This window comes from Poecilia reticulata, linkage group LG14 (genome assembly GCF_000633615.1).
Source record: "Poecilia reticulata strain Guanapo linkage group LG14, Guppy_female_1.0+MT, whole genome shotgun sequence".
Taxonomy (NCBI): domain Eukaryota; kingdom Metazoa; phylum Chordata; class Actinopteri; order Cyprinodontiformes; family Poeciliidae; genus Poecilia; species Poecilia reticulata.
This window is the reverse complement of record NC_024344.1, coordinates 10,604,498-10,623,765: the sequence shown is the minus strand read 5'-3', so window position 1 is coordinate 10,623,765 and position 19,268 is coordinate 10,604,498. Positions and strand designations below refer to the sequence as shown.

Genomic DNA, 19,268 nt, shown 5'->3' with positions numbered 1-19,268 from the left:
ATCGCAATCCTAACTTGACTGAAGTAGATCATTTAGAAAAAAAGAAAAGAAAAAAAAAGCATTTTTTTGTACTTCTTTTTTTTCTTTTTTCTTTTTTCCAAGAGTCCTAATTTGTAAATAGAGATCCCATCACAATCAAATCTTACTGCATAAAAGTTGTTGATAAAAAAAAAAAATTGGATAATAATTCCTGGGATTGCATTAAGTTTAAAAGGAACGTTTAATTAAATGAAAAAATGAAGTMAATTTGTTTTTTTGTTTGTTTTTGTTTGTTTTTTTTACATAATGTTCAAATGTATTCACACAGATGAGTCGGTTTTGATGGATTACGGTTCGCTACATGCTGACAGTCGGAGTAAACATGAGGGAGGTTTTGGTCTGTCTCTTTAAAGGCCGCACCTGCGCAGCTGCCTGGTGCTGATGCTGCAGTGCCCGGGTTATTTTCGGTAAAATAGCCGGGGTTACTCGCGTTCAAGTGGGCCCTACACGCCTTACATCACCCCTGAGAGGAAATCGAGCCCATTTTTAGCCAATCGCACCTGCTTCTTAATCAGACTAATTTAAAAACGAGCTCCCAGGTCGCTTCGTGAACACTTTGAGTCCTCCAACCCATCTCGCTCTCTGTAAAGCTGCTATTATCAAGGATTCTTCATGCACAACGACTCAAGTATCCTTACTTTTTTTTTTTTTTTTTGTTGACATTTTGCCACGTTTACACAAACGTTACTTTACTGGGATTTATGTCTTAAACAAATTCAATTCAGGTTATTTATAGCGCCAATGGAAAACAAATGTCACCTCAGGTCACTTTGCAAGAGAAATGCAATCATACCGACAAAATAACATTACGCTGCATATATTAGTATTTGATTCTATCAAACAGTGCAGGCAAATTCAGTTCTCATTAATGCAAATTGATAAAAAGTTATCCATCTAATGGATGGAAGCAGATCTGGTGGAAATACTGCAGCAATCTGGAAGATTATTTTTCTTTCTTTTTTTTTACAAATAAAATTATATAAATCTGGGCATCCATTTGTATTCAACCCCACCTTATACTGCATTTACAGCTACAAGTCTTCTGGGGGCATGTCTCTACCAACTTTACCCATTCAGGAAGGTTGCACATGCTTATTTTCAAATAACTCCAAATCAGTAAGATTAGATAAAGAACATCTATGAACATCAGTTTTTAAGTCTTACCACAGATTCTGTGAGGGTTTTAGGGTTATCAATAAGTGGCTCAGTCTAATGAATGGATCTGATCTGGCTGTTTATGCAGGATTGTTGACCTGCTGGAAGGTAAATCTCCGCCCCAGCCTCAAGTCTTTCACAACACCTCCACATCAACTCTGACCAGTTTTGATGTGACGACCAAAAATAATGATGCTGCCACCAATATGTGTCACTTTGGTGATAGCATGTGACTGATGCACAATGTGTGTTTGGTGACCTTTCATACAGGTCGGCAAATTTTAATCTGCTCTCTTTTACTGTGAGGAATCAGAGCAAAGGGAGGTAAATCGAAGAGCAAGCCAAACCTTTTAGATTTTTATTTACAAAAAATAAACATTTAATACCATGTCTAATTATTAACTTCACTTCACATTTATGCGAAGCTTTGTTTACGTTACAAACAAAAGGTGAAACAATTGAAAGTGCAAGTCACTGCAGATTGGAACAGATCCCACTAATGGCGAGTTTTCTCTTCTTCAGCCTTTATGTAAAAGGAAAGAGTAAAGTGGCGTTTTTCCTTTAAAGCTCCATAAATAGGTTGACTGGGAGACCAACTTTTTTTGTAAGAAATTCCTTGCTTGCACACAGAAACATTTTCCATCTATCCTCCTCTCGAGGAGAACAAGATGGTGTTTATTACCTTCATCAAAGAACAAGGTAAAGTGTTTGCACAGATTATCTGAAACCTTTATTGTTATTCTTGGAACTGAATGACAAAAAAAAATCAATCTCACGGCAGATTGTTAATCTAATCATTAACAATTATTCTTTTCTTAATGTTAACATTATCAGTGACTGACAGCTATGTGAGATAACAGCACAGGTGCTGGTTTTCTTTTCATGATCTCTCATGTGGGCATTTAAAATTAGAACAAAAGATGGCTTTGTAAAGTGGCAGTGGGAGGAAGGTTGTTGTGAAATTTTATCTGCCAATAAATGAGGGCTTGGTCTTCTATAAATACTGATGTGAAGCCTGGAGGAGAAACATCACACAGGATGGCTCCAAGACCTGCTGCTCTGCTCTCAGTGAGCTTTCTCCTCCTGCTGCTGCCACATGGAGCGGTCGCAAACCAAGGTAGGCTGGTGAGAATGTATTTAGCCCATAGGGGTATGAGATATGCTGTGCATCAGTGTCAACTACTGTGCAGGTTTGACCTCCCTTCCGATCAGGCTGACTGTGGAGAACGACCTCTCCAACATGGCTCCCGAGTTGTTTTCCAGCTCCGTGGTGAAAGGGGGTGTTCTGTTCGGAGCTCTGACGAGACTCCAGGAGACTCAGCCGGACTTCAAGTAAGACCCCAGACGAAATCCTCCCACCACCAAGTCGTCTTTTCATCTCGGAAACCCGATATTTATTTAAAGCCGTGATCCATTTCTGCTTGTAATAACCGGCCCTCGCCTTCCTGTGTCGTCAGGTTCACGGTGAAGGTGGATCCAAACTTTGGCTTGTTTCTAGAGAGCGTGAACGGAGTGGCTGGAGATGAAAACGAGCAGACCTACTGGGAGATCCTGASTGAAAACTCTGGAGAGTACACCAGACTGGATGTGGGTGAGTTTCTTCCCTGGAGACTCAGCAAAAACAGATCCGAGGGGGATYTAATGAGCTTTAATGAATCAGGAGGATAGCTTGTTCTTTTACTTATTGTTAATTGTGCTGTGCAGAGAAATGATCCAAAACTGTTGGGAAAAGCAGTTTTCCTAAGCSGTTTCAGTGAAATTATACATGTTGCTGAAATAAAAAMCTTCTCCTGTGCTGCTGTAGAAAGAAAAAAAAATGTGTCTGGAAACAAACAGATAACATCCTCATCTTCTGTCTGCTTTCACAGGAATCGGCTGCTACACTCCTAAAGCAGACGAGCACATCGTCCTGAAGTTCAGAACCTGGAAATCCACCACAGAGGAGTGATCTGCCGTAACTTATCTGGATCACATGCAGCGGAGAAGAAGCAATCTATCATCCACTAGCCATCGTGATTGGGTTTAGATTCAAATATTGCTGCCATTTCTTCTTGTGCAATGTGCGATAACAAAAGCAACAGCAACACCTAGTGGTGTCTAGCAGAAAAGTTATTCTTTAAAGGTAAATATCCAAACTGTGTGCAGGAAAAAATAAATAAATGAGAAAATATTAAACAAATTTGCAGCCTTTTATGTAGAATGAATTTATGAAAGTGTCATCAGCAAAAGGAAAATGGCAATAAACTTTCCACACCAGTGATTTAATTGATGTAAATAAATATATTTTACAAACATCACTCCCAAAAATGTTTTTCACAATGAATTATTAAAAAGCACACAACATTGTAGTAACCATGAATACCACTTTTTAACAAGGTTTACAGCAGACATCGGACTGCAGATCTGCCCTTTGTAACAAGATTAGTGTTTTAGCTCCTTGCAGGACAGATGGACTGAGAGGCGCAGCAGCCGAGCTTACAAGCAAACACACATCTTATAGTTGTAAGCCTCTGGTATCAACCTAATTCTAAGAAAGTAAAGGAAAAATGATGAAAATATAGTTTTCATATTTTCTTATTTTACCGACGTGTCCGTGGAACTGGATGAAGACTTTCACTTCGTTGTCTGACGTCAGGATTAGCCTGCAGTTGCTAAAAATACACATACAAAAAAAAAAAAAAAAAAAAACACGAGCATGAACGTTCATCAAAGAAACAATGCAGCACATTCAGATCTAATTGTGCAGAGAAAACAGACTTGACTACATCAAGGGTTCCTCACCACATGATAAGGAGCAGTCACAAATACACGGAACGCACTGCGTGAAGAACCTCTTCCAGCCCGTCTCCTTCTTCTTACAGTTGTTCATCAGCGAGCAGCCCAGTTTGGGTGGGCCGAAGTAGCTCTTATTCTCGCAGGTGGAGTCACAGGTGCCGTTCAGTTCGCTCTCCCTGACTTCAATGCTCCCGCGTTGACACATCCCTAGCAGGCGGACCGGATATCAGCAGGGCCGTTTGGTGAAGACTTTTCTGATTTACGTCGCCGTATTTTATCGTTTACTCACTGAGACAGACGGGTTTCGGGGTCCAGAGGCCATTGGACTGGCATGACCTGGTGGGGGTTCCTAGCAGGATGAAGCCAGAGCGACAGGCGTACCTCACCACAGAGCCCACCCACCAGTCGTTACCGTAAACCACTCCGTTATAGTCCGCATCAGGCCTGCCGCAGTTCACTGACATGAAGAGAACCAAATTGAGGACGGTATGCCATGATTTTTTTTTTTTTTTTTTTTTTAATGGAGAATGAAAGACTCGACACTGACTGACCTCTGCAGAGAGACTTGTAGCCGAGCCAGCAGCAGCTGGAGTCGCCACAAGGGTCTTTCCTGAGCTCCCGGTGACGGGTCTTACACCCGCCTAAACACAGCGGCGCTGACCCGGACCAGTAGGTGTCATCCATGAGGTCCGGCTGGGGAATCCATTCCGTCTCACCTGTAGTGAAAACATGTTGCATCTGCTAATCTGAGCACAATGTATACACAGTTATCTGTGAGATTAATTCACCAAGAGATATAACTATTATTTTTGATCAAATAAACTGAATTATAACCAAGTTAGAACATTAAGAAGCTCATAAGAAGATGGATTTTGTGTTCCAGAGATGAAGGATTTTGGGTGTAAAATGTGTGCATAAACCTCAGACAAAGAGCAAAAGAGCGTCATTATTTATGGTGAATAAAATCCTGTGTCAGCATGGACTGAAAGACAAATTCAGAAAGGAATAAGCCATTACTTTAACAGGGACATAAAAAGCCGGATTACAGTTTGTAAATGCACTCGGGACAAGTACCTTAACCTTTGGAGAYGTGTAAGTGAGCTGAAATGTTTGTCCAGATTGTTCATCGTTACTTTTGGAAGAAAAGGCTTGAATACCAAAGACATTAAAACCCAGCTGTGAAGTACAGTGGTAGTAGCATCCTGTGGTTTGGGTGGTGCATTTCATAAAATAGATGGTATTATGAGGAAACAACTTTATGAAGATATATATTGATGCAATATTTCAAGACAACAATGAAGAAGTTAAGTTTGACAGGACAGTGGCCATACTGGAATTATGCAAAATCATACAAAAATAATTAAAGAGTGGCCAATGACAATACAGTTCATGTTTTGAAGCGGCCATCAGAAAGCTTTAATCTCAGGTCCAAAGAAAAGTTGTGGTCAGAACTGTAAACGTGTCAGTAAGGTGGCCTACAAACCTTTAAAATCTATGTATTTTTAGTCAATCCTAAAATACTATGTTGCTTTAAAAACTGGTTATTTTTTATGAGAATTTAAGATCTACTCCTGCACATTACATGAGTGACAAATAGGGTTTTTTTATAGTTAGAAGAAGAAGGAAAAAAAGAGAGAACAGACACCTTACCGCTAACTTCCAGCTCTCCAATCCACTCAGGCGCCTGAGAAATCCCTTTATGGAAGGACCAAAGCAGGAATAACGAGAGCACATTCAACAACATGGAGCCCATCTTCTGATTCCATTACTCGCTGTAGAAAACTTGCAGAAAAATGAGAGAACTGGCCAGGAAAATCATCGTAAGAGAAGCACAAAACAGAGTAAAGGAACAATAGTAGTTCTGTAGTTCACTACAGAACGAGGAAGCAGTGACGTTAAGTCATAAGCCAGACTGTGTGCTGCTTCTTAATCTTCTACACACGGCTAATGCYGTGTCCTTTATTGAGGTGGGACTGGATCTAATGGCAAAGTTTTGATTCACCTGACTGAACTTTACTCCGTTTGGAAAAAGTAAGACGACGAAAAGGACAGAATAGTCAGAAAGTGAATGTAAAGGATAAAAGTCAACAACCTCAGCTGGTTATTGCAGTCATCTTTATTCATTTTGTGAGCAAATTAAATTAGTTTTGTCTTCTACATGACGAACCAATCAGATTTCTCTTCATTTCATAAATCATACGCAGTTTTTTTAATTAAAACTAGTAAAACTTTAGTCATGAAAATTAGAAACATCACAAAAAGGCTGTAATAAACATACTTAATATCATAATGCAGACATAGAAATTCCTGATAATGTTGCATGTAACATTAATCCTTTATGGTAGCAGCAAAAGGTTAATTTTGAAAAAACTAAGCAGGAATTAAAGCACAGATTAGAAATGAAATTGATTGAACTACATTTGGTGGTGGGGGGAATCAAATGCAACTTAACAAAATCACTTGCAACACAATTTAAGTACCCATCAATTCACTTAAATATATTTAAAGTATTTTTTCAAAGAGTTGGCCTATTGGTAAAATGAGTTTGTACACACAACCGATTGATAAAAATAAGTGACAAAACTGGTCTTGTTATACTTTTAAACCTTTAAAGCTGCAGTGTTTATTAACTATCAGAAGGGGGCAGTGCAATAAAGGACCAGGGGAATCATTGCCTTGAAGAATTCATATTTACGCCAATCAAATCCTAAATGACTGGTGTAAGCTCTGCAGCATGACTCAATATAAACTCCAATTACATCCGGCTCAGATAAATAAAAAATTATTATAAAGTAGAGATAGATTCAGTAATCCTGCAATGCTAATGAGGAAAAAACAGTTTTCTGACGATTGTGCCATACTTCCAGAAGATTTATCAGAATTAAACATCAACTCAGCCGAAAACAATAGAAACTACATTCATGTTAGCAAGTGCATGTTTTTGAGAACAAATAGAAACAAACACATTAAAAAAAAAGATCTTTATTCAAACTGACCAAACATCAAGTATTTTCTCATGACTCAAAGTATTTAAGTCAAAACCAGGCTTGGTTTTTTCCCCTCTCTTTACTTCAGTGACTTAGCTTTAAAGGCTGTGGTTTACATGTCAAAGCAAAGTCTTGATATATTACTGAATAAATAAAAATCCCTTTAAATACCGGTAAAAATGATCTTCGATAAAGAATGCGTCACATGATACGGTTTGGGTTGCCTCAAACAGGCGTCCAGTTATCCCGTTTTAGAACCAGTGGTCAGTCCACCTGCATGCCTTGCTGGTGGGCAGCACCCTGGAGCTGCAGTATGACCGAGTCCTCATCCCCTGTTAGGACGTACAGCATGTCCTCCACCTGACCGGCTTCTTCCGTTCTCGTCGAGGTTTCCTCAGTCCTCTGCTCCTCCAGCAGAACCCCTCTGAGCTGCACCTGCACCTGCGAAGCAGCAGCAGCGGCTGCCTGTGCTGCAGGGTCGTCCTCCAGCTCCTGACCGTCAGCGGGGCCGTCGTCATTGTCATCGTCATCCTCCGCCGACCTCTTCTGCTTTTCCCTCATCAGCTGCTCCGTCAGTTCCACGCTCTCGTAGCGAATCAGCTGCAGCCGCATGAAGCCGTCCTCATGCTCTTTGTACCTGATAGGTTGATTAGAGCCAAATCAGAAAACCACAACTGTATCCACAAAACACTATTTAATACAATTTTGTTAATCATTTATCCTGAAAGGTTATTATGATTTTCATTAATGATGTTAAAAACCAAACTGGCATTCTTAGGAATGTTACTTTTTTACTAGATTCTTCACTGTTTCACAAATCATCAATAAGCATCAGAAATGTTGATATATTTCTTATCACTCTCATCTACTTTTAAATTCTTTGTATCTAAAGTCTAAAGCATTACTTGGTTCAATAAGAAAATCACATGTTTTGGACTTTAAAAAATTGATGGGTCAGCCTCCCTCCATCAAATCTAACTTTGGGGGATTTTTATAAAGATGATCAGACAAAATATTTTGACTCCAAATGAGTTTATTGTAAAAAGCTTCAACTGTTTGACGACCATACAACCTTTTGCTTCTGATTCACAATTTTCAACTGTTTTGTGTTTTTCTATCACATAAAACCCTAAGAAAACACAACAAAAAAACGAGTCAAAATGTGAAAACGTCCAAATGGGATAAATACTTTCAAAGCAATGCTGATCTCCTTAAACTGGACACATACCTGAACCTGGGGTGTCCTGATGGCCATTTGAATTGATGCTTTTTGTGGAGATGCACTGTCAGGCTGTTGCCTCTGGTGAAACATTGGCCGCACACATGACATTTGTAGCGAGCTGTAAAAGTCCCCTGATTACGGGAAAACAAAAACAAAGAATTTTACTTGACTTTTCAGGTGGGAAAGCTGAAATCCGCTAATGCCGTTTCATCAGCGCTCACCTCGTGCTCCTTCTGGTGGTGAATCTTCATGGTGCCGGGTGTACGAGACGTGAAGCTACACCCGGGAACGTCGCAGCGGAACGCTGGATCGATGCTGTGGGTGTCCAGGTGTTTACGCAGGTCGATCAGATTCTTACAGCTGCAAAACGCAAACAGGAGAAAGCTTTGAAACCCCGTTCGTGAGGACGATCTCGGGTTGCACGGTCGCAGCTGGAGAAGACAAAGCACCTGTATTCACAATACTCGCAGCTGTACGGCTTCTCGTTGCTGTGGCGGAACTTGATGTGGCTGCGCAGCGACGAGGGTGACGGGCACGTCATGTCGCACAGAGGGCATTTGTAGTGGCTCACTGTTGAAACATATGAAACACAAACTAGCGTTTCTTCACTCTCAAAACAAGATCATTGAGATGAACGAGTGCCTGAAGGTCCAACTGATGAGGTAGAAACTGACCGTGGGTTCTCATGTGGTCTCTGAGGAGTCGCTCTGTTGCAAAACGTTTGGAGCAGTGAGAACACTGGAACCTCTGACCTGCACGACACGCACACACGCACACAGGGCACCAATTCAATACAAGCCCAAGAATGTTTTAACAATGTACTTTGACATTACTCTGACTGACTCTACCTTCCATGGCGTTCTGTCGAATGATGTGGTCGAAGAACTTGGTGTTGTTTGCATACATCCCGCCGCAGCCTGGACACGCCACCACCTTCTCCTGTGTGTGGCTGCGTAGGTGCTCCCGCAGCTTGGGGCGACCTTTAGCGGTAGCTTCGCAGTCTGGAAAAATAACGAGGCGTGCAAAATGGGAGTGAAGCAATCAGCAGCACACGCCTCTGTATTTTATTCTGATAAATAAATACCTTTCCATCCACAGCGTATGGGGAACTCCCATTCACCAGTCGGTATTTCTATGGACAGGGTATGCATTTCGACGTGACGGTAGAACCACTCCGGGTTTTCGTACGGAGCTTGCTGTAGCAGATGTGGACAGAAGAAAGAAGCCAACATGTATTTATGTATATGTATAAAATTCAACATGCAATGGCTCAATAAAATAAAAAAAGAAGGTTTTGTCGTTAAAGACTGCACTTGAATTTGATTGAAAAGAATAGGCTGATTATTGTTGAAGCAATCCAGTGTAGATTAAATAAAACAGTTTTGGAAGGAAAAGTGAAACAAAACGACTCCACAGAGAGATAAAAGACTTATTGCCCTTAGTCAAAAGTACCTCAAGGGAGTCCTTACACTATGATGCCACATCCCACTATCCCCCCTTCAGTCAGCCTGGTTTTATGTAGCATTTTTCACTAAACTAATTAAGTTATGCTGTAAAAACAACTTATTGTATTTACTCAGTTTAAGTGTGTTTTTAAAATGTATTTGATGATCTGGGGAATTTAAGTGTGACAAGTGAAAGAAAAATAAATCTTCAAATTACTGAATATGCATAAAATAGATGTATGGACTGGAACTTATAATCTTGGATAGGTGGTGGAATATGAATCCTCAAATCTAACCAAGCAGATGGCCAGTGAATAAACGTGTTTAAATATAGAATGGCTGAAGGAAAAACGGATAAGATTCAATCTTGAATCCTGTGGATGTCGTAAAATCCCAGAAGCCTTTTGCAGTGCACTCCTCTTAGCTGCATTCAAATGAATCCCAAACCCATTCTGCTAATAAGGTTAAAAAGACCCAGGATGCGATTTAATTCCTACCTCACACTCTTCCCAAAGACAGACGAAATTGTCCGGGATGTCAGGGATGATGTTGCGGTTGTGGTAGGCGATGGAGCAGCTGCCCAGTTCTGGTTGTGCGTCCAGGGCCTGCTGCCCCAGCTGCTTCAGCTTCGTGTGGTAGCAGTGGAACAGAAGGTGGCGCCGCAGCTCCTCAGGGCCATCCACCGAGCAGAAGCCACAGTCTCTCCAGAGACAGTTTCTCTCCCCTGCACAACAAAATATATTTTTTTGTTTTGCTTCACAGCTTTGTAGGGTTAGAAACAAGCAGATGTGAACTGAACCCACCTTCTGCCTCCTCCTCTTCCTCAGTGAGATGAGCTTCAGCGTGCTTGCAGAAGTTTTCCATCTGACTGAACGATTCTCCACACGAAGCCCACTCACACTCCACCTTTAAGGGTTTCTTCTGTGCGCGTTTGTTCGGTGCCATCGCTATATAAAGCGGAGCTGGCTCTAATATTGTTTTGGTCTCGCTTGCTTGTGTTTCTAAGTGACCACCATTATTACCCTGTCATCTGGGAGCTAGCTGTCACAGAGGAAAGCAAGTCTGAGACATTCAGCACTGCACAGTCCACCCGGGACAGAACCCACGGGTTAATATGACACGGTAAATAACAGCTTGTTAGAGGTGTTCATTCATTTGACTGTAAACTGCTCCGAGGACAAGAGTTGAAGTTTCTGAACGGGCTGCAGACACTTTCCCGCGGAGCTCCAGCCACAGCCGGAAACAGCTCCGTTGTAAAGAGGAAATAGATAGAGTGCAACAAAATGTTTCGGGTGAAACAAAATACAGGTCAATATTACCGGGTGCCGTTTGGTATCCATGTCTATGGTTTGGTACATGTTTATTTATTTCGAGCATGATAGAAGTATAAAATCACACACATATTTTTGTACCAAAATAATCTTAACATGCTTGAAAAGGAGTAGGAAGAAGTAAGAAACTTATGAACTCCAACCTCATAAACTCATACCATATTTTCAGATGGTCCCTCGTTATTAAATAATAAAAACAAAGAAATATATAAAAATAAACATAGGTGGATTCATTTTCTATTTTATCTGGGTTTACATATGTCTCAATATATGCATCCATACATCCATACCCACGCACACTCATTTCCGTTAGCCTCAACTATACATTTGTGATAACTCATCCATTTTGTGAAATTGACCTCCTTATATTTCCTTTTAAATTGTATTAAATTTTGACTTTGTTTTAACTCCTCATTTAACTTCTTCTGTAATTTTACACCATGAATTGCAATACAAAAGCTCTTTCTTTTGTATATTATGAATCCTTAAGTTTGAGGTACCCCTTAAGTTACTGAAACTTAAACATGTTTTTTTCTTTTAAAAAATATGTTCTTTATGTGCTCAGCCAGCAGTTTATTTGATGCCTTAAACATAATTTGAGCAATTTTAAATTCCACCAGATCTTCAAATTTAAGAAATTTAGACTTTGTGGGCTCGTGATCATCCCACAAACCCATTATTTAAAAATGGGTTTCCTTTAAAAAAGGAAAGGAACAATTTAAACCTACATAATGTAAGCTATACTTGTGCAGCACAAGTATAGCTTACATTATACTTGTGTTGCACAACATTTAACGTAAGCATGAAATATTTTGCTCAATATAGTTATTAAATATTACAAGCGAAACAGAATAACTTAGAATATCATTCACTACACACAGGATGACGAATTGTAAACATTTCTGTTAGTTTTGATGACTATAGTTTACAGGAAATAAAAACCAGAAGTCCAGTTTCTCATAAAATTAGAAAATCACAAAATATTGTATGGAAATGTTGGCCTGCTAAGTAGTATCTGCATGTATTATATAGTAAATGTCCACTTCAATTGGTTTTGCCTTCCCTCAAGGACACAGTTGCATCTTTTGCTTGTGCAGTTTTTCATATATATATTAACATAAGATTCATACAAGAACAACCAGCTTCTTCTTTAGCAGTTTTATTTTACCTCTGTTAGATATATGGATTTTGATGCAGAATAGTTTTGTGAAATTTCTTTTAATGGTATATTTACTTGTGCTATGTTCAGATCCTCTGCTAAAAACATGTATTTTCATAATGACTCATGCCATGCAAATATCAATATTTGGATAAATCTTCCACTTATAATCAAGGGGAAATCAATAGTTCATCCAAAATGTCTGACTCGTTACTTTAGATCAGTTTAATCAGCTCGTTTCTTTAAATATATACACACACACACACACACACACAACAGTAGGTCAACTACAACAGTATTCTTGTGTGCTGCAGCATATTTTGAATGGATAAAATAAACACATTCCAAATAAAGCCCATGTCTAAAAATAATTTCAAAATTTTTATTTGATTTCTTCACTCAATTCCAAAAATTAAACAGTGCCTTAGTTGAAATTACATTCTCAAGTGCCAGTCAACTTTATAACTTTCCCCCTTCATAAAGCTTTACTTTCAGAACAAAGTAAAGCTTTATGAAGGCTTTACTTTGGCATGCCTTGTTGGCATGTTGCCTTCCAACATGCCAACAAGGCATGTTGGAAGGCATTCCAACATGCCTCCCRTTTACCTTGGCCAACCTGGTATTTTCATCATAGTGTCACTTCCTCATATGTAACTGCATTTGTTCACATTAACAATTCTGTCTGAAATGGTTCAGAACAAAATATTTAAAAAAAAGCAAAAAAACAAGCATTAACTTCCAATTCACAATGTATGGGTAACTGCGATGAAGAATTTTCCTCCCTTTTGTATTAACAGCAGACCCACTAGGATGCATAGTGGACATGCATGTCAGCAAATTTGGTCATAATTGCTCACAAGTTTAGGTGAAGAAAGTTGACACCTCGTTGCACACTTTTTTCTTAAAAAAAAAAAAAAAAGTACAAATATATACTCTCCGGATTTTTTGCAATAAATTAAGCAACCAGTTGTATTTCCTGTTTGGATTCAGTCCTGCTGTTGATAATCTAACTTAGCGTTTTGGCTTTCCTGCCGGTGGAAAAATGACAGGCACAAGCCTGCGAGGTATTTCCACAACAAGGTGAGTTTTTCTCAGTTTTAACAGAGAGGTGTCTAGACGTCATAGAAGAGACGCACCAGATGATAACGAATCCCAAAAGCCAAAGCGCTGCCCATCACCTGAGAAGACAGAATTCAAAATTAGTTCAAAACTGTTTTACTCTGAAAGTTTTCCAGCTGCATCGCCATTCGCATTTTGTCATATTTTACTGGGGCACAAAAAATAATTTAAGAGCATCAAAAGAGATGTATAGCTTTATTTGCTTATTTAAAAAAAATATTGAAAAGTGTGGCATGCACCTACACATAGCAGGTAAAAAAGTCATTTTTGATGGCTATTCACAGTTGCTCCATCCAATCTGAGCTTTAGCTACTTAGGAAATAGTAATTGCAGTAAAAAGTTGTTCTACAAAATAATCACTCGAATTTAAAAAACAAATGCACAGAACCACACTTCAGATTTTTATATGCAAGGGTATAAAGAAAATTTGCAGAATAGTTTTAGAATTATGCACTACTTTGTGTTAATCTATCACAGAAAACTCAAGTAAAATATAAAATACGCAAAATGTGGAACGGTTAAACAAATGAAAACTGTTTCAAGCCTCTACCTGTATGACGAGCATGATGACCGTCAGGTTTCTCTCGTGGATTTGCCCGAAGAATTTCAGTACGAGGTTTATTAAAGTCATGTTGTTGCACTCGATAAAGTCTCCATCTCCATCCTGGCCTCGCCGCACCTCCAGCACCTTTAATAACTCTGCCACCTGTCGATACAATAAATGACATTTGAACACAATTCAGAAGCTGCCMCTGCCTCGCCTTCAGGTGCCTGTCTGACTGCATGAGTAAATGTCAGTACATGCAGGTAATCAGATCTCTGGACTGCACTCCATGTTTCTGATTAAATTAAATCCAATCATGCATTACATTCAAATAATRCGGTGTCGCTACTTTCAAGCAGTCTGTGTTTGGAGGGTAAAAACAACAACTACTGATMARGTACTTGAGTGGCCCATCTCACCGCCCCCCTGCTCTGCATGTTGTAGATGTGCCTCTATTCCAGAACAGCTGATTCAAATGATTGCATGACCATCAAGTGCTGCAAGAAGCCTGTTAATCACCCAGAGATACAATTCAGGTGTGTAGCAGAAGGGAAATACCTAAAACATGCAGGACAGGGGGGCGGTGAGGACCAGGGTTRAGAAACACTGATCTGTTGTTASGAGATTTAAATGTAAGTTARGTTTTACCTGCAGAATGAGTAATCCCAGTTGGGAGAGATCTTTCTTTTTAAATTTAGAGTAGCTCATTCCCAGTTTTCCAGTGTCTGGATCCAGCCTTTCATTGAAAAAAGGAGCAGTTAGAAAAAAACAAATGTCACCATGTACAAAATTATCCTTGAGTCCAGTGATTTCACCATGTTAAAATGTTTTTGGTAAAAAAAATAAATAAATAAAAAAAAAACTTAAGCAAAAAGAAAAAAGAGGACAAAGCAATGTTGTGTTCACACATGACAGACATAAGAAAACAACCACATGTAAAGAAAAAAAAATACTTAGGTAGTTCAGGACCAAGTGAGATGAACTAATTTGGGTCCAAGCAATTTATTTATTTAAATTGACAGAGATACCAATTTAACAACAGTGATTTTAAATTATTTTAAAGATTTATTAGATAAAATCATAGTGGATCTTCACATTATGTGCAATGTGTTCAGAATAATTGGAAGTAATTTGAAGTAGTCTGTCAAGCTTTGTCTTTAAGACAAAGGCAAAATTCAAGCAAATGCTTGACAACCAAAGAGTATTTTACAACTCCCCACTGTTGATGAATATGTRTTAAAATAAGTCTTAAAATAAATTCAGCTTTGATTACAATAGCATSACTAATGCTGCACATGTTCTGTGTGTTGATAATTATCATTTTGTTTATAACTATGAACGCTGTCGTATATATGGGACAGAGACAAGTTGTCTTTTCTGACAAATTGCAAAAAAAAAACCCAAAACAGTTAACTAAACCTTTTCAGCATTAATTTTTTTCTTGAGTTAGGTCCACTTGATTTGATGATTAATAAGTCTGCGTTATGTGCCAAAAATGGTCAATAACAGGGACTAGAGAAAGTTAGAAGAAAATGTCTATTGAAGAAAATAAAACTTAAATTCACTTTCAAATTATGCAAACTAGCATACGATAACAAAACATTAAGGTGTCTCCAATAAGGTAAGGTAATTTTATTTATATAGCACATTTTCAGCAACAAGGCAATTCAAAGTGCTTTACATGAATTAAAAGGAAATACAAACAAAATAACAAACCAAAGGAAAGAGCACAAAAAAGAGGAAAGGACACATTAGGGTAAAAGGCAACATTCAGACAAAACAAAGGGCAAAACAAAGACATGAGTGAAGGCGGTGACGTCAAAGGGCCATGAAACCACGTTGCTCAGCCTCCCGGCAAAGTCGGATCAAGGTGTTGTTATCGAGGAATGTCGTTGGGAGCGCTCAGCTCCACAGCTCCATGGAAACAGGAAGACAAACATGCCCRGAAGACAAAAACTAYATTGGATTAATGACGAGTGATTTACCTGGGGAGCCTGTGTCTGGGACAGGGGATGATGTGGAAAAGCTGAGGTAACGAGTAGATGAAGTTGACCACTTGAGGAATGAAGAACAGCAGCATGGTCTTACTGAAGTGTCCCAGGATGCCAACAACAGCGAAGGTCATCCCGGCAAAGTAACAGAAAGTGTCTCCCACAAACACAGACGAGGGATACCTGCGTCAACGCAGGTTTCGGTAAGCTACGTGCCAGTTTGCATTGTCAAACACAAAACATAGTGTTTTACGTTTAACTCACCAGTTGTGGTAAAAAAGTGCTAGTGTGGTGAAGAAGAAAGGGATCATGAAGTAGAGAGAGAAGACGTGGTCATCCCGGTAATCCCCTGTTTTTATAAAAGCACAGCAGAGAAAAAGAAAACATACTGAGATACTTGCAAGATGCAGATATTATGTCATAGAAGATTGAAGCATATGCAAAAACAAAAAAAAAATCCTATAAAACAACTCAGCTATTTCTAAAGCATGCTTGTTTTCTAAAATGTGTTAAACATCAAACATATGAGATGAATAAAAAAGAAAAGGGATCTACAGGCACTCACCACTGAGCTCCAGCAGGTTAAAGACGATGATGGAACCAGATATAAACAGGGCTTGACCCGATTCGATGCCATTGATGCCTGCTAAGATGTTGATGGCATTTGTGCAAAACACTGCAAGCATCCCCATGTAGACGTAATAGAGGATACCTGCAGGACATGGAAAAACAATCGTTAGTTGTGCTTTTGGTAATATGTTTTAGGAGAAAAACGTTGAATTATTACACCTGTATACAAGCAGAAAACAAGCAATGACTGCAAAAGTAAGTATACCTTCTAAACTTTAGAACACTTTGACATGCTACAACCACAAACGTTGACATATTTTAATGAAATTTTATTGGATGGGTCTCAAAACAGAACAAAAAAAAAAATGCAGAACTGTGTGACAAAACGAGATAGTGTTCAACAGATTCCAAAGAAGACAATATTTCAATATTGTTTTTTTTTTTTTTAGAATGAGTTACATAATTGATTCCAGAGAAATCTTGGGATTCCCCAGGTTCAAGCCAACAATGTTKTAATCAACTTACCCAGATCTAAATGCATCCCAAGCAGTGCTCTGAAGGGCTTGGGCACCACTATGACAGTATTTCCAAAGTTTGTGAAGTAGACCATGAGCAGCGGCAGAGAAGCCATGGTAGGAAGGAGGAGCTTGTGCCTCCAACGCAAGTTCAGCACGTCATCAGCAAAGCCCAAAAAGATCATGCAGCAGATGGCGAGAAGGGCACCAATCAGCTGCACAAACTGCTCAACCAAACACATGGAGAAAAACAAAACCAAGCAGCTGAGACAAATAAACTTTGCTGACCAAGTCTCTATAACATCCATTTGAAGCTGGTTTTCTACCAATCGGTTGATTGGGAGTGGTGCCATTTTTTGGTGGCAAAAACATGTTTTTCTGTCCTACCRTCAAAACACAAATCTGGCTGGAAGGTTAACTAGAACTGTGTTTCTCCAAGTAGGTTTGGTGCAACACAAAAAATGATTTGATTTCCATGGTCATTTTAGCCCCCGGAACTAACTCCTATAGAAAACTTGTACTGAGAGATGAAAATAAGATCATTGTCACTTCAAGCTTGTGTAATACAATAAAAAAATGAAAAAAAGAAAAAGGGCTGTTCCACGAGCAAAAGTTTGTAGTACAGGAATACCGAATACTGAACCGATCCTTGCTAAATAAATATATTCAAATTAAAAGATAGTCTTTCCAAAAATGCTTAATGTTAATATTCTACTGCAATTAAAGATCAATTTATTTCAAAGTAGGGCTGAAAAAAGTATCACAATATTAAGAGTTTCATATCAGTCAATATCAATGACTGTTGAAAGCGMTAATTATTGATTAGGTTTTTGTTTTAAATATCTGAAGTACTACCAAACTGGTGGCATGAWCTCCCGTTTGATCCACAGTTTTCCATCCATGCCATTGTTTACTCTAAAGCAGCTGTGAGGCCAAGTGGCAAAACCTGAAACTGCTGCTGTGCAAGTTACTCAACTGGTTGTTGCTAGGTAACCAAAGTTGGGGAGGGGGGAGGGTTGGGGGAAACTTAAAACTGCTCATTACCCATCAGATTGTTGCTGGGTAACCAAAGAGTGACTGAGTTAGTTGATGCCACCAACGTTTCTCCGCCTACATCTCCCAGAATGCTGTGAGGTTCTGGAACAGAGTTCAATGAATATTCTATACAKAGAATATTATATCAGATGTATTATCYCTTGATGTTGATCAAGATATATGTTGTTACTGCTTTACTGTTCAGTCCTATTTCAAAGTTGTTTGTTTTATTATTAAGTGTGMTCAAAAAAGTTGCCCATGTCTCTATGGGCTTCTCAGATACATGCTTACCAACCTCGTCATGTGGGAAGCCCGTGCACTGATCGCCCACAAAGCAGCTGAGGAAAGGCACTGGGATGAAGCAGAAGAGGATGATGAGGAAAACTGTACCACTGATTACTCCTTGAGACTCTGGGCTGCAAAGATAAGAAGAGAAAGTGAGGTCCGGAGGTAACGCCACAGTGAATTAAGACTCAGAGTAGACATTTCAGACTTACACTTTGTCTTTGTTTGTCTTGTTTAGGTCCATCCCGTAGAGTCTGGCTGAGATGAAATGATCTTTGAAGGCAGGGATGAGTTTGAGTGTGGCCAAGCAGCCCAGAGCTGACATGAAACAGCTGATGACCAGCGGCAGGACGGGAACAGGTGACATATTTTCAGCCGTTCTTATCAATCTCACACATCAAATCACGTCTCTACAGCAGCTAATCTCAAGAGTGAATCCTTCTACACGACTGATGAGGAAGCACCGGATGTTTTCACTGAAGTATCATCACGCTACGCTGTCATTTTRAACCAGAAAGCCACTTAGTGATTATGTCGCTAAGATAAAAAAAGAAAAACGCCATAAGTTACATTTGAAGCTTATATCATCTTTGACAAGGAGGCGTTGAATATCAAGCTGGAAGCTGCCTCTCTAAACTCCACGTCTGTTAACTGCTTAACCATTAAGTTTCGAACTTCACCAGACACTACTTCCGTTGAAACTTTTCAAAATAAAATGATTTAGTCTGGTTTTAGCCGTTTAGTTGGAATCACAAAGAAACTATAGTTAATTCATCTTTGTTGTTTTATTAAACGCCTTGGTTGAATATATTTTACTTCTTTAAAGAKTTTGACACATTCTTGTTTCTCTCAATCAAACATATTTTATTTTWATTTTAAGACAACTTCCGAAAAATGATAACACTGAGTGTGTCTTGACTGACACGGAAATGTCATTTTCTTCTTCGCGTGATTCGTCWGAGAGAATAATAAAATGATGCCACCTCTTGGCAAAAAGTAGAAATAAAATTATGTTTACATTTCGTCAAATAAATAGAAATGGCTATTTTTTTCCCAAATCACCCTTGGCATTATTATTATTATTATTATTATTATT

At 39.0% G+C, this 19,268-nt stretch overlaps 3 protein-coding genes across 3 annotated transcripts; all 3 read right to left on the bottom strand.

The window, feature by feature from the left end:
• Positions 1-3,436: 3,436 nt before the first annotated feature.
• LOC103475815 (CUB and sushi domain-containing protein 1) lies at positions 3,437-5,893 on the bottom strand. Its single transcript, XM_008427698.2, has 5 exons — positions 5,620-5,893; positions 4,521-4,685; positions 4,259-4,426; positions 3,976-4,176; positions 3,437-3,845 (listed from the first exon to the last, which is right to left on the bottom strand). Exons 1-5 carry the CDS (start codon positions 5,720-5,722, stop codon positions 3,832-3,834), a joined length of 651 nt encoding a protein of 216 aa, XP_008425920.1. The 5' UTR covers positions 5,723-5,893; the 3' UTR covers positions 3,437-3,831.
• Positions 5,894-6,067: 174 nt separating this feature from the next.
• hinfp (histone H4 transcription factor) lies at positions 6,068-10,886 on the bottom strand. Its single transcript, XM_008427697.2, has 9 exons — positions 10,427-10,886; positions 10,121-10,347; positions 9,263-9,374; positions 9,027-9,179; positions 8,853-8,930; positions 8,628-8,748; positions 8,400-8,538; positions 8,185-8,309; positions 6,068-7,593 (listed from the first exon to the last, which is right to left on the bottom strand). The coding sequence occupies exons 1-9, from the start codon at positions 10,566-10,568 to the stop codon at positions 7,221-7,223; spliced, it is 1,470 nt and encodes a 489-aa protein (XP_008425919.1). The 5' UTR covers positions 10,569-10,886; the 3' UTR covers positions 6,068-7,220.
• Positions 10,887-13,018: 2,132 nt separating this feature from the next.
• Positions 13,019-19,146, bottom strand: dpagt1 (dolichyl-phosphate (UDP-N-acetylglucosamine) N-acetylglucosaminephosphotransferase 1 (GlcNAc-1-P transferase)). The gene is made up of 9 exons (XM_008427696.2): positions 18,385-19,146; positions 18,183-18,303; positions 16,863-17,076; positions 16,333-16,479; positions 16,032-16,116; positions 15,762-15,950; positions 14,425-14,512; positions 13,783-13,938; positions 13,019-13,291 (listed from the first exon to the last, which is right to left on the bottom strand). The coding sequence occupies exons 1-9, from the start codon at positions 18,537-18,539 to the stop codon at positions 13,226-13,228; spliced, it is 1,221 nt and encodes a 406-aa protein (XP_008425918.1). The 5' UTR covers positions 18,540-19,146; the 3' UTR covers positions 13,019-13,225.
• Positions 19,147-19,268: the final 122 nt, after the last annotated feature.